The 15,217-nt window shown below is 46.5% G+C and overlaps 1 protein-coding gene across 1 annotated transcript in view; it reads right to left on the bottom strand.

The window, feature by feature from the left end:
• The window catches only part of GPR107 (G protein-coupled receptor 107), a 62,614-nt gene extending 51,225 nt beyond the window's left edge, over positions 1–11,389 (bottom strand). Inside the window, exon 1 of the mRNA XM_084799962.1 lies at positions 11,212–11,389. Within this exon, the coding sequence (XP_084656088.1) occupies positions 11,212–11,334 (123 nt within the window). The 5' untranslated portion in view covers positions 11,335–11,389. The remainder of the gene's footprint in view (positions 1–11,211) is intronic.
• Positions 11,390–15,217: the final 3,828 nt, after the last annotated feature.

Genomic DNA, 15,217 nt, shown 5'->3' with positions numbered 1-15,217 from the left:
CTACAGAATATAGCATTTAAAGATGGTTTTATTATTTTTAAAGATTCATTGACAATGAGACAGGTTAGCTCCTGGCAACACCCAGCCTGCCTCAAAGAAGATGATGACCATCAATGAACCTCCTTATGGAGGGGGCTTCAATGTGACAAACCAACCACTGGACAAAATGTCCCCTTTTTGGCCACAAACAAAATTCTGCCTAAAAATGGGCAAGCTTGGATACAGGCAGAGTCAACAGCCAAACTCTGCCAAGACAGGGTAAGCAAGTCCTCAATACTCAATAGTTCCTGCCTCACAAATATGTCTGTCAGATACACTGGGCCAGAAGGCTGGAGATGATGCTCCAACATTAGAGAGAGTTTTGGGTGACCGTTCAGGCAGCAAAGTGTGTCTGTCACTTTCTCATTTTGGAGGCTGCTAACCTACACTTCCTGTCTACTCTGGTAATTAACTTTATTCCTTCTCTAGTCTCTGATGGAGTTGAAGACCAGACAGTTTAGTTTACAATTAAACTTAGTTGTTTAAGAGTTAAGATGTTAGCCAGGTGTGGTGGCGCACACCTTTAATCCCAGCACTTGGGAGGCAGAGGCAGGCGGATCGCTGTGAGTTCGAGGCCAGCCTGGACTACAAAGTGAGTCCAGGACTGCCAAGGCTACACAGAGAAACCCTGTCTCGAAAAACCAAAAAAAAAAAAAAAAAAAAGAGTTAAGATGTTGTTAGGTCTAGATAGATGTTTTAAGTTGATAGAGATGAGATATGATAGATATTGATTTACATTCAGAATTTTAGACTCGCCAAGATAGGAAAGATGTTTTCTTCAAAGTTACCAAATACAAATAGCTAACACACTATGAATGTAACATTTATATAATTCCTGGTTGTTTCGTGGTTCTTCTTGCTGTAGGGAGTTTATTGTATGTAGGTGTAATACATATATGTAATAATATAAATGTCTATGTAAAAAAAAGAAAAATAATTTTTTTTTAAAAAAAAGGAAAAAAAGCTAGGAGAATCTGGTGGTGAGGAGACAACAGAAAGCTAACAAACATGCTGACATTCTGAACCTCACCAACAGTTGATTTAAATGAGATGTCACCGTTTTACTAGCAGTTGGCAGGAGCCAGGCTGCGCATGTGCTGTGCTGGTAAGCACGTGGGCAACAGAACACTCAGTCCATGCAGGCTGACCCAGTAAAGGACTAACAAGTTCAACTCCACACAAGTCGAAGCATCAGATGCCTGCATTCCAGTTGCTCCAGATCACAGTGAGGGAAAAGAGAAAAGGAAAAAGCATTAGGACAAAATAAGTCCTCTGCATCTCTCTGGAACTCTGTTGTCTTTCTATCATCCCTAACCTCACTCACGAAATGACTGGATCCTTTTTCAGTTTTTAACTTGTATCTCCAAGCAAGGAACGGTGGCGCATCTCAATAGTCTACTGCTCTGAAAGCTTGAGGCAAAAGGATTGCCATGAGTTCAAAGCCAGCCTCAACTAGATGACTACCAAGCTACTCTGAGCTATAGAATGTGACCCTGTGTGGTGGCGCACGCCTTTAATCCCAGCATTCGGGAGGCAGAGGCAGGCGGATCGCTGTGAGTTCGAGGCCAGCCTGGTCTACAAAGCGAGTCCAGGACAGCCAAGGCTACACAGAGAAACCCTGTCTCGGGGGAAAAAAAAAAGAGTCTCTAGAGCCCAGGGTGTAGCTCACTTGTCAGAGTACTTGCATGCACGATGAGGCCATGTTTTGGTCCCCAGGACTGAATAAACCAACTGTGGTACATATCTAAAAACAATCTCTGGGGACATAGAGGCAGGAGGATCACAAGTTCAAGGCAATTCTCAGCTATTTAACAAGTTTGAGGCTAGCTTGAGATGAATGAGACCCTGTCTCAAAACAAAAACCCTAGTCCTGGCAAGGCTTGGTGACAACTGCCTACAATTGCAGCTAAGTGTCAGGCTATGTCAGAGGGTGGCAAGTTACAACTAGCCTGGGCAACAAACAAACAAAAAACAAACTAGCCTTGACAAAGTGGCAAAGCCTAGAAGGATGGTTGGAAGGAAGAAAAGAAGGAAGGACCTCCATGAAGACCCATAACTATCACATAGTGTCAGTTTTAAAATCTGGATACATCAATAATGACTCCATTTTCAGCAACAGTGTTTCCTTCGTGGACTCTATGTGGCTATATTTTCCTGTTGTTGCTTCTAGTCCATCTGCCCAAACATTACCACCACCACCCACCCACCCACCTACACACACACACACACACACACACACACACACACACACACACACACACTCCACATACATGGGCATGCAGCCATTTCTAAGGCTCTACTGTCACCACATGTCTGGCCTGGGCCTGGGCCTCTTCTCATACATGCGCTGGCTGCTAGGCTATGTGAATCTAGCTGTGAAACTCAGGGCTTTCTAGAAACTGCAACTCTAATCTCCAAAGTCCAGGAGAGCCCTGCCCCTTACATCCTCACCAACCAGGATGCCAGACCTCCTGGTTCCCAATCTCAGGGAAAATCAAGCTGCTGGTGACTCAGTTTCCATTTTCTGAAAGCTTGTGTTCCGTGTCTTTTAACTAGCTGTTTCTCTTTCATGAGATCTCTTTGTTTATGTATTGTGTGCTTATTCATATTAGGTCTTTCCTGAACTGGTGTTTGAAGAGTTATTTTTATTCCTGACTGTGTCTGTCTGTCTGTGGATCTGGCGCATATATACCCATGAAGGTGCCCTTGGAGGCAGAAGAGAATGTCAAATGCCCTGGAGCTGGAGTTGTGAAACATCCCTTATGCATGCTGGGAACATGGGTGTGGTACAGAGGTCAGAAGACAGCTCTGTCAACTCCTTCTACCTTTAAAGGGCCCCAGGGATTGAACTCAGGCTTGTTCCAAGTGTGGTTCCTGCTCAGCCCTCTCACCAGCCTGAGAGCTCATCTTTGACCTTATGCCACAGGTCTCTCATCTGGTCTTTTAATTTTTTTTTAATTGTGTGGTACAGGTTATCATATTTGGGTTTTTGTTTTTTAATTCTGAAGAAAACTTGTCAATCTTTATTGGAAATAGTTATTTAATTTGCATGCTTGTATGTGTGTTTGCATACAGCAGGACCAGAGGACAACCTCAAGCTCTATCCTCACCAACAGCTCTACCTTCTTTGAGATACAGACTCTCACTGCCTGGATTCACAGACTAGACTAGACTGACTGACTGACTGACTGACTGACTGACTGAGTCCCTGGGGTACTCCTGTCTCTGCTTCCCCACTGAGATGACAATGCACTCCACCATGCCTGGCATTCTTACATGCATGCTAGAGACTGAATTCAGATCCCCAAACTTATAAGTCAAACACATTACCATCTGAGCCTCTTCCCCAGCCCTCCTGATAGTATAAAAAAATGTATGTATAGCTGAGCACAGTGGCGCACGCCTTTAATCCCAGCACCCAGGAGGCAGAGGCAGGCTGTGAGTTCAAGGCTATCCTGGACTACAAAGCAAGTCCAGGACAGCCAAGGCTATACAGAGAAATCCTGTCTTGAAAAAAATAAACAAAAAAACAGGGGAGGGGGATGGAGAGAGAGGGACAGAGAAACTTGCATCCAGTGTCACTAGTGTTTGCAGTATGAAACTGTATAAGCACAGTCAACGGTAACTATCACTAGGTAGGTGAGTCTTCTCTGACTCCCCACTGAACTCCACATGCAGGCAAACTGGCCGAGGACCAGAGTGCCCGAGAGCATCACGGCACTCCCTGAGATGCTGAAAGCAGCTGAACAATGGAGAACCCACACTGGGCAGGTCACATCACAGACCACACGCCCAACTCTGCCCAATTTAGATGGGAAAAAAGAAGAGTAAAATTAATCATTCCGCATGTGTTTAAGGTCTGCTATTAAAGGGTTTTCTGACCAATCCTACTCTCACCGGAGCAAGTTTCAGGAAGAGAGTGGCCCAGGCTGGCGTCACACTCGCCATTTTCCTGCCTGTCTCTTGAGTCCTGGGATGCAGTATAGAGGTACACTACACACCTGGTTTAGAGTATGGGTTTTGTTTGGTTTTTGAGACAGAGTCTCAAAACCCAGTCTTGAAAAACCAAAAACAACAACAACAAAAAAATTTATACACACATACGTATGTGTGCATGCATTTGTTTTTTTAATTCTTCTTGGGGCTGAAAAGAGATGTTTCAACAGTGAAGAGAGCTTACTCTGCAATCACACGGGCTGGTGTTCAGATCCCATCACCCACATAGCAAGCTATGCATCCCCAAGACATCTGTAACCCCCGCTCTGAGGAGACATGAGGACTCCTAGGGTTGCTGGTTTCCAGCCTTAAGGACATAAAATCCAGGTTGAGAAAAACCCTGGAGTAGGCGATAGCGATGGACGAGGACACTCAACACCCTAGTCTGGCCTTTACACATGCATCAGGCATGCACACCTGCAAAAATTAGTTACATTTAAACAATCCTTAAATCCAAAGTTATAGAATACTCATGGAAATTTCATTCCAAAACATTAATGTATGTAGAAAATATTTCTGTGTAAGGCATAGGTAGGCAGCCCAAAGTCACTGTGCTAAGCCTCTCCCGCGCCTTGTTCTGCATCCCACCTCTGCACAGCGCACTCCATTCAGGACAGGAGTCTGAGGAAGGTAAGAGGTCTCCACCCTTGTGTATACTTGTTGGCTACTTCAGAGACACTGGGAGTTAAGGAGAAGACACACAGGAGGCCCCACCAGCAAAGAACCGTGTCTTTTCTTTTCTTTTTTTTTTTTTTTTTCTTTTTTCTTTTTGGTTTTTTGAGTCAGGGTTTCTCTGTGTAGCCTTGGCTGTCCTAGACTCGCTTTGTAGACCAGGCTGGCCTCGAACTCACAGTGATCTGCTTGCCTCTGCCTCCCAAGTGCTGGGATTAAAGGCGTGCATCACCATGCCTGGCATAATGCCATTTTTTTCTTTTCTTTTTTTTCTTTAAAGGCTTTCTTTTCTTTTCTTTTAATGTATACAGTATTCTGCCTGCATGTACATCTGTAAGCCAGAAGAGGGCATCAGATCACATTACAGATGGCTGTGAACCACCATGTGGTTGCTGAGAATTGAACTCAGGACCTTTGGAAGAGCAGGCAGTGCTCTTAACCACTGAGCCATCTCACCAGCCCATAATGCCATTTCTTTCTTTTTTAAAAAAATATTTTATTTAGTTTTAATCTATGAAAGTGTCAGATCTTGGAGTTACAGACAGTTGTGAGCTGCCATGTGGGTGCTGGGAATTGAACCCAGGTCCTTTGGAAGAACAGGCAGTGCTCTTAACCACTGAGCCATCTCTCCAGTTCCCATAATGCCATTTCTTAAACTGGAAGTAACAGGTCTGAGGAAAACTTCACCAGCTGCGCACATATGCAGGAAGCCCAAGGACACTAGCTCTGGAGGGAGAAAGCTGGCTTGCCAGGACCATAAACTTCCTTCCCAGGGAGAACAGAGGGCTATAGAGGAATTTTAATTCAGAACATGGCTGCTCTGGCAAGAGATCGCATCCAGCGAAGACCTTCTAGGTCTCTGTGATGTGGCTGGGATACAGGTATACCTTTAATCCAGGAGACAGAGGCATGCAGGTCTCTGAGTTCAAGGCCAGCCTGGTATAGAGCATGTTTCAGGTAGAGAAAAGCTTAGGTCAGGTGTGGTGGTATATGCCCTTAATCCCAGCACTCAGGAGACAGAGGCAGGCAGATCTCTGAGTTCTAATCGGTGCTGCTCAGGCAGTTCGGCTGAGAGTGAGTTGAGAGGCAGTAGAAGGTGAGTTCAGAGGCATTTTCCTGGCAGAGTTTTACAGAGAGAGGTTGAGGAGAGAACAAGCCAGACACAGGTGAAGACAGACGGAGCCAAAGAATGAGAAGGAGCCAGAAGATTAGAACAGATGGCTAGAGTTAGTTTGAGACCAAGTAGAGCAATTCAATCAGAGGCCAAGCTAGGAGAGGAGCTGGAGCCAGAACAGCTGAGCTGAACCAGCCAGCCAGAGCTCAGAAAGAACTAGAGTTCAGCACTAAGTCTCAGAGGCCGAAAACATTCCAGGCCTAGATAAGATTGTATGGAGGCCAGAAGCTTCCAGGACTAGGCCTAGGTTAACAGATGGTGGCAGTAAGCCTGGGAGATGACAATATTTTGGGCAAATAAAAGTTCCTTTTATAGGGGGCTACTGACACCCCAGTGACATGATGGATTAGCTACTTTTCTGTTGCTGTGAAGAAACACAATGACCAAGGCAACTTTCAGAAGTTTTTTGGTTTTTTTTTTTTCTTTCTCTTCTTTTGTTTTGTTTTATTTTTTCATTTTTTGAGACAGAGTTTCTCTGTGTAGCCTTGACTGTCCTGGACTCTCTTTATAGACCAGGTTGGTCTCGAACTCACAGCAATCAGCCTGCCTCTGCCTCCTGAGTGCTGGGATTAGAGGCATGCGTCATTACCCTCAGCTGTTTTTTGTTTTCAATTTGTTCACTCTACATCCCGATTATTGCCCCCTCCCTCGTGGCCTCCCGATCCCATCCTCCCCCACTTACACACTCTCCCTCCCTCTCTTAGTCCTAACTTGCGGAAGTTTATTAGGGCTTATGGTTCTAAAGGGTAAGCGTCTATGATGGCCGAGTGGAGACATGGCGACTGGAGCAGGAAGCTAAGGCGCATATCTTGAACCTCCAGCAAGAAACAGAAGAAAGTGAACTAGAAATGGTGGGAGCGTTTTAACTCTTAAAGCTGGTGATATACCTCCTCTACCAAGGCCACACCCCCTAAGTCTCCCCAGACAGCACCACTACCTAGGGACCAAGCATTCAAATCCAAGACCATGGAGGACATTTCTTTTTCTTTTTCTTTCTTTTCTTGTTTTTGTTTTTTGGTTTTTTCCAGACAGGGTTTCTCAGCTGTCCTGGACTCCTTTTGTTGACCAGGCTGGCCTCGAACACAGTGATTCACCTGCCTCTGCCTCCTGAGTGCTGGGATTAAAGGCGTGCGCCACCACACCTGGCTTGACATTTCTTATTCAAACCATCATAGACAATAAGATCCAGCTTTTAAGAAAATCACTCTAGCAACTTAAATAAATACATAAAATTTAGCGGGTAGTGGTGGTGCACATCTTTAATCCTAGCCCTTGGGAAGCAGAGGCAGACCGATGGCTGAGTTCCAGGATAACCAAGGCTACACAGAGGAACCCTCTTGAAAATTAAAAAAAAAAAAAAAAAAAAGATAAATAAATAAATAAAATTTAAAACTCTATGCACTAGAAGAATGCTGGGACACCAATTACAAGACTGACTGCACTGGTCCATGCATAGTCCACAGGAAGTAGTACTTGTGGTAGTGGCACACAAGAGGACAGGGCACTGGGAGCTATTTCGAGTAGTCTACAGAACATGGTAAAATGACAGATTTCCAGCTTGAGAAAATGAGCAGCCAGTGGTCTAGTTACTAAGAAAGGCAAAGTGGGAGGGAACGTACACAGGCGGGGGAGGGGAGGGAAGAGGACAGCCCCATTCTCCCACAGAAAGATGATGGGAGCACACGAACAGACACAGGTCTGTGGCCACTCCACCCCACTACATTGAGCTGTTTTCAACCAAGAATAAATAGACAAACGGGGCAGCCTGTGCTTGGAATCCTATGATTGGGAGGTAGAGGCATAAGGTCAAGAGTTCAAAGACAGGGGCTGGAGAGCTAGCTCAGTGGTTAAGAGCACTGTCTGCTCTTCCAAGGCCCTGGGTTCAATTCCCAGCCACCACATACAGTTTGCAACTGTCAGTAACTCCAGTTCCAGGTGACCTGACACTCTTATACCAATGCACATAAAATAAAAATAAATATATAAATATGTAAAGAGCTGGGCGTGGTGGCGCATGCCTTTAATCCCAGCACTCAGGAGGCAGAGGCAGTTGGATCTCTGTGAATTTGAGGCCAGCCTGGTTTACAAACTAAGTTCCAAGGCATTGAGGGCTGTTACACAGAGAAACCTTGTCTTAAAACCCCAACCCCACTCCACTCCCCAAAAAGAGTTCAAAGACATCCTTGGCTACATAGTGAATAAGGGGCAAGCCTAGGAAAACAAAACAAAATCAAGCAAAGAAACAAAAACAAAACAAACAACAAACTAACCAAAACTATTTGGATGCCTCAGCAGGTGGCATGCCTGCTGTCAAACCTGATGATCCAAGGACCCACATGAAGACCCAACTCCCAAAACTGTCCTCCAATCACACATGCTTGTTATGACGTGCATGCATGATCACACACATACTCAGACAGAAATGCATGTACACACCTATGTAGACATAGACACTGACAGAGCACACCACACAACAAATAAATAATTATAAAATAGTAATAACAAAAAAACAACCACCACCACGGCTGAGGAGATGGCAACGGGGATAAAGTGTTTGCCACAAAGAACCCTGGATGCCCATGGGCCAGCTAGCCTGGTGTCCACAGAGGCCAGAAAAGGGCATTGGATGCCATGGACCTGGAGTTACAAACGTGTGAGTTTACCATGTGGATGCTGAGAATCGAACCCAGGTCCTTTGGAGGAGCAGCTCGTGCTCATAACTGCTGAACCATCTCTCCAGCCCTATAATATCTCTTCAAAACAAAATCTAAAGCCACCTCCCCAGGCATGATGGTGCATAATCCCAGCCGTCAGGAGGCTGAGGCAGGAGAATGGTGAATGTGAGCCAGGAACTGGCTATATAAGGAGTTCCTGACTTCAAGAGGGTAGGGAGGAAGAGAAGGGAAACGCAGAGTCTCTAGGGCACATTAACACAGCTGAAAGAGTAGCACCGTCCAGTGGATCCTCTGCTGGCCTTTGGGCAGACAGATCTCTAACAGCCCTGTTGTTTAAAAAAGAAAAAAGAAAATCCCAATTGTTTGATTTTACCAATAAAGACTCAGGAGCCAGATATTGAGCTGAAAACCGACTAGCTCAGAGAGGCAGAGAAAGTGCCCGCTGATCTTCCTACTCAACCAACGGCCCATAAGGAAGAAGCTAAAAGCCCTTTCTTCTTTTCCACACTATCTTAAACACCTTTCAGTTCAAAAGTCCCTCCTGTCTGATTAATCCCTGTTAGCTGGTTTTCTTGTTCTGCCTCTTGACCTAGGGTTAACTTTATTTAATCCTGTTATAGAAAGCTCTCGGGTCAAAGGTGTGTGTTAGGGCTGAGCCACACCAAACAAGAAAAAACAGGTTTTTACAGTTCACAGTGTCAGGTTTCACAATGACTTCTCATGGCAACTGAGTTGGCCACCCCTGAGCCCAACAATGATCAGATCCAAAAACTAAGCAGAAAGAGCTGGCGTGGTAGCTCACGGCTTTAATCCCAGCACTCAGGGAGGCAGAGGCAGCCCACTGCCGTGAGTTCAAGGCCAGCCTGGTCTACAAAACCAGGATAGCCAAGGCTACACAGAGAGAAACCCTGTATTGAAAAACCAACCAACCAAACAAACAAACAAACTAAGCAAAAGGCACCTTTAAGTGCCACAGTCCATCTCTCCACTAGAAAAAAAACATGCCCGTTTAATCCCAGCACTTGGGAGGCAGAGGTAGGCAGATCGCTGTGAGTGCGAGGCCAGCCTGGTCTACAGAGTGAGTCTAGGACAGCCAAGGCTATACAGAGAAACCCTGTCTTGAAAAACCAAAAAGAAAGAAAGAAAGAAAACATGCCATAGCAAGGATAACTATGAAAACACAAAGCAGCCGGATGGTGGTGGCGCACGCCTTTAGTCCCAGTGCTCGGGAGGCAGAGGCAGGTGGATCTCTGTGAGTTCAAGGCCAGCCTGCTCTACAAAGTGAGTCCAGGACAGCCAAGGCTACACAGAGAGACCCTGTCTCAAACCAATAAATAAATAAATAAATAAATAAATAAATAAATAAAATAAATAAATCAGGAATCCTTAGCCTCAGGCTGACTAACTTGCAAACTGGAATCCATGGGTAAACGGCACCAGGATTACAAAGCCACAGGAAGGCCAGGAAATTTCGTGTGGTCTTCCACAGGCATTTCCCTGGGGGAGAGCGAGCTCCTGCAGCTCTCACCGCATCCTCAAAAGGACCCAAGACTGACTGTAGTGCTGCGGTCAGGAGCCTCTTCTCTCCCGGTCATTCGAATCTACAAACAAAAGCTGACACTGCAAGTATGCTTGTATGGCTTTGGCCAGGTCTCAAAATCTAGAATCTGCCTGCGCTTCCCTCTCTCCCCACAAGACAGGGTTTCTCTGTATAGCCCCTTGGCTGTCCTAGAGCTCGCTTTGTAGATCAGGCTGGCCTCAAACTCACAGAGATGCCCCCTGCCTCTTCAAGTGCTGGGACTAAGCGCACCATGACCGCCTTGCGGCTTGTCTGGACTCTTTAAACTCTACATCCACAGGCCTGACCGAGGTGTCCAGGTCCACGAACTTCCTGGGACACTATCAGGAAGATGTACAAGGCACTGAGTCACAATAATGTCATCTTCTGTTCTCCAAATATATATTAACCTACTGACAATCCAGTGTAAACCTTAGGCAACTTTAGACTGTGGGTTAGCATTAGTGGTTCGAGAGAGAGAGAGAGAGAGAGAGAGAGAGAGAGAGAGAGAGAGAGAGAGAAGGCCCACTACTTAAATTTACCCTTTGAATGCTGAGTTTAAATTCTCAGGGTTGCTCTATTTTTCTTTTTGCAACCAAGGCATGCATTTCAAGCGAGATTTGAACTGCACTCGGGGGCCCTCGCTTTGCTCAGTAAATCGGACACCCTAAAAGCAAGCAGGGGAAACGGGCTGAGATTCCGCACAACTTCAAAGCGCCGGATCGAGGGGCACAGACGGGTGGAGACCGCGAACAAGAGAAACTGGGATTAAAGTTGCGAATGGGTGGGGAGGGGGGGGGAAGAGGTTACCAGCGAAGTGGAGGCCAGAGAAGCCTGCAGGGATCGCAGGAGCGGCCACCCGGGTCCTTCTGGAATTTAGGCCGCGGCTGGGCCCCCTTCCCCACAACCTCAAACCTGCAGGGACAGGACTACCCGAGGAGCCGCACCGCGGAGTCCGTCCCGACAAGGCCGAGCAGACCCCTAGCTCAAGGGCCGAACTTGGGAGACCCCGCAGGGCCGAAGTTGGCTCAGCCCGGGGCAGCGGTCGCGCCCTCGTCTCCACTCCCCGATCCTGCCCCCAGCCCGCCAGGCCTTACTTTGAGCGCCAGGTGGTGGACGCGGCTTAAGCCGGGGTCCACCAGCAGCTCCAGCAGCGCCAGCAGCGGTAGCAGACGCAGACAGAAGGAGCCCGAGCCGCCGAGGGGTACGGGGACAGCCATGTTTGTTCCAGCATCACCAGCTGCTTCCTCTCCCACCCACTTCCGGGTTAAAGGGCGGCGTCCCGGACGTGTTCTGTAAGGGTATACGGATACCTCCTCTGACGCTCCTAAGATCGTTTTTACTGGAAAATGCCACTCTTTGGTCACGGACGGACCTGACCCGGACCACTTCGGGACTCTTCGGTTGGCTTCCTCTGGATGGTCTTCTGGTGAAGCCTCAGTGAGGACGCTGAAGCGTTTGCCATGACAACCACGGTGGGGCAAGACCAACCTGGGCCTCCGGTCTGCCTCCCCGGCTTGGGGAGGGAGAGACCTGGACCAAAGGCTGGAACCCGCAGTGTCTGCCTCATAGACCCTGGCGATTGATTTATTGGCTTGTCGTCGGTGGTACTGCCGTAGAAATTGCTAGCTTGTCTTAGATCCCTCGACTTATTTATTGATCATAGCCCCTTTACACCAACTGCCGGTGAAAAGGTGACATCGTTGCAATAATAGGATTTAGTGAGTCCCTAGGAAGCAATCCACTAGGCTTTTGTTTGTTTGGTTGGTTGGTTGGTTGGTTGGTTTTTGGTTTTTTTCGAGATAGGGTTTTCCGGTGTAGCCTTGACTGTCCTGGACTTGCTTTGTAGACCAGGCTGGCCTCGAACTCACGGCGGTCCGCCTGCCTCTGCCTCCCAAGTGCTGCGGTTAAAGGCGAATGCCACCACCGCCCGGCTTAGGCTTTTTGTTGTTGTTGTTTTGTTTAAATGGCGTTTTATCTTTGGGACAATCTAATCAGATAAGAGATAGATGTGTCACAGCTCTCCCCTTTGCTACCTAATCTCTGAGAAATGCTCTTTTTGCCCAGGAATTTGAACTCAATGTGATTTCACGCCACCACTCGAGTGAGTCTGAGCCTTAATGTTTTCTATTTTAGTCTCTGTGGAAACTTTGTCTCTGGTCCTTGACACTTAAGGGGAGGACTTGGTAGCAGGTCCCTGATACCATTGTTTGTCAAGGGTTTACGGGAAACAAGCATATTAAAATTGCTGATAGGCAAGGTTTTTTTAGTTTTTAGAATCTTGGTTTTAACTGGACACACTAGTAATATATGTGTTTGTTTATGTTTGCGTAATTATTTAAGCAAAACAGGACATAATAAAAACCATTAGATGCAGGGCGGTGGTGGCACACGTCTTTAATCCCAGCTCTCAGGAGGCAGAGGCACGTGGGTCTATGTGAGTTCGAGGCCAGGCTGGTCTATAAATTGAGTCCAGAACATCCAAGGCTACGCACAGAAACCCAGTCTCAAACAAATAAATAAATATCACTAGGAACCCCACTACCAGGTAGCCAGTACTGTACAGATGTGTTGACACCTGTGACAGAATCAGATTCCTAAAGCTTTTTAACTGGAAATAGGAACAGGATAGATTTTTAAAGGCTTGCTTGATACACACACACACACACACACACACACACACGTGTATATATATTCACATATATATAAATTGTGTGTGTGTGTGTGTGTGCGCGCGCGTGTGCGCACTTGCGCCCTTTGCACGTACCTAGAGGGACCAGAGGATGATGTCAGAGTCTCTGGAGCTGGAGAGGCAGTTGTGTATTGCCTGATATAAGGGGTGCTGGAAACTGAACTCAGGTACTCAGAGCAGAAAGTGCTCTGAACCACTGAGCAGTGTCTCCAACCCAACACACTAGATCTATGTCTGTAAATAAGTATAGATAGGTAACTTGGTTTATTTTGATTTATGTGGTCTACATGTATCTACGCCATGGAGCAGGTACCCATCAGAGCTCCGGAAGCTGGAGTTACAGGTGTCTGTTAACCACCCAGTGTGCTTGCTGGGAACCCAAGCTCCAATCCTCTGGAAGCACAAGAGCACTTAACTGCTGAGCCATCCCTCCGGCCCAGTGTGTTATACTTTAACGGCACAAAAATTTCACTTGGCTGAATTGGAGGCCAGCCTGGTCTACACAGTGAATTCTAGGATAACCAGAGCTACACAGAGAAACCCTCATCTTGAAACACAAAACAAAATTCCCTTGGAGCTGGGAGGTGATGGTGTACACCTGCAGTCCCATCTGTCACTCAGGATGCAGAGGCTGGCGGACCTCTGAGTTGCAGGACAGCAAGGGCTACACAGAGAAACTCTGTCATGAGAAAAACCAAAACAAAGAAAAAAAAATCACTTGGTTAGGGCTACCCTGTCTAGTTAAAAAAAAAAAAAATCACAGAGGTGGGGAACTAGAAGTGAGATGGGGCTCGGGCTGGAGAAGCCCTTGCTTTGCCTCTCCTGTGTGCACAATCTTCACAAACTGGTAAATCCCCTAACCCTTCCCTTGACTGAAAGAACCAGCCCCAGTTCAGCCACACCCTCCTCAAAGGCAAGAGTGGAGCATGCAGGTGCAGACACCAACGCTGTAGTTTCTCTTAAAATACCTTTGAGTTTCATGGGAGGGAAAGGCAATGATTACTGGCTGGTGGGCTGGCCTTCTCTTCCCTTCCCTCGGCTCTTGGGCGATCTCTTTTAAATATGCAATCTTCCATGTGTGAACAGGGCTTTCATCTGATCCCACTCCCTTTCAGATAGTGAAACCTTGAACAGGAAACTCCAGAACTTATCTTTTGCAGGCCTACACAGAGAGATGAGAAATTATTTTCTGAGTGAACATAATTGCTTATGTAATCTATATGATATGCATGTGTGTCACTTAAAAGCATGAAAGTCTTTCGAGGTGTGTATTTTATTTTTTCAGATCAGGTTTGGTTAGATGAACTAATTCAGAGGCAGGCCATTTGTGTATAAATGACCCTCCAGCACACGCAGACTCAGCCGGCTCCCAAAGCCTGCGACAGAAACCTGTCTTGCCCATTGTAAAGAAAGACCATTGCATGATGTTCTGGACCAGAAGGTTCTGTAGATAACCCAGATTTGCCCACTTTATTCAGTCAGTGTGAAATCAGTGCCAGGGATAGTAAGTGACTTTCTGAAGGTCACGCAGGCATCTGTAAGACCAGGACCGAAGCTTCCATTGCTGCACAAGTGGGTCTGGGCTTCTTGCCCACTATTATGAACAGCTTTGTAAATATTTTTTAGAGACTTATTTTATTTTTATTGTGTGCATGTGTGTGAGTGGGGGAGTATGTGTGAGTACAGGTTTCCTGGAGGCCAGAAGAGGGTTCCAGAACGCCTGGAGTTGGAAAGGGGTGTGAGCCCCGTGACATGAATGCTGAACCCCAGATTCAGGTCCTCTGCAAGAGCAGCACGCACCCTTAGCTGCCGGGCTGCCGCGCCAGCCTCTGTTGCCTGGTTTTTATAATTTTGTATCTTAAAAGAGGTGACTTGCTGGCATGGTAATATAGCTATGACCCCATGACAGGAACTCTGAGGTAAAAGTCACCTACCTGTTGTGGATGTAGCTTAGTAGCCTAGCATGTGCATGAATAAGATCTTTGGCTCAGGCCAGGCATGGTAGCTCATGCTTTTAATACCAGTACTCAGGAGGCAGAGGCAGGTGGATCACTGTGAGTTCAAGGCCAGCCTCGTTTACAAAGGGAGTCCAGGACAGCCAAGGCTACACAGAGAGACCCTATCTCGAAACTCCCACCCCAAAAAAAACTTTGGTTCAGTTCCCCACACCAGAGCATTCAAAAAATCATGAAAAAGAGAGAATGTGAAATATATATATATATATATATATATATATATATATATATATATATATATTTAAAGTTAGTTCCCAACTGATAATAATCAGGACTAGAGAACTCAGAACTTAAGAACATTTATTGATCTTGCAGAGGACTGGGGTTTGTTTCCAAGAACCCACATGGTGACTAACACCAGTTCTAGGGGATCCAATGACCTCTTCTGGCCTCTGT

This window comes from Acomys minous (genome assembly GCF_964271855.1).
Source record: "Acomys minous genome assembly, chromosome: 10".
Classification (NCBI taxonomy): Eukaryota; Metazoa; Chordata; class Mammalia; order Rodentia; family Muridae; genus Acomys; species Acomys minous.
The sequence above is the reverse complement of the archived record's forward strand: the minus strand, read 5'-3'. Positions and strand labels throughout refer to the sequence as shown.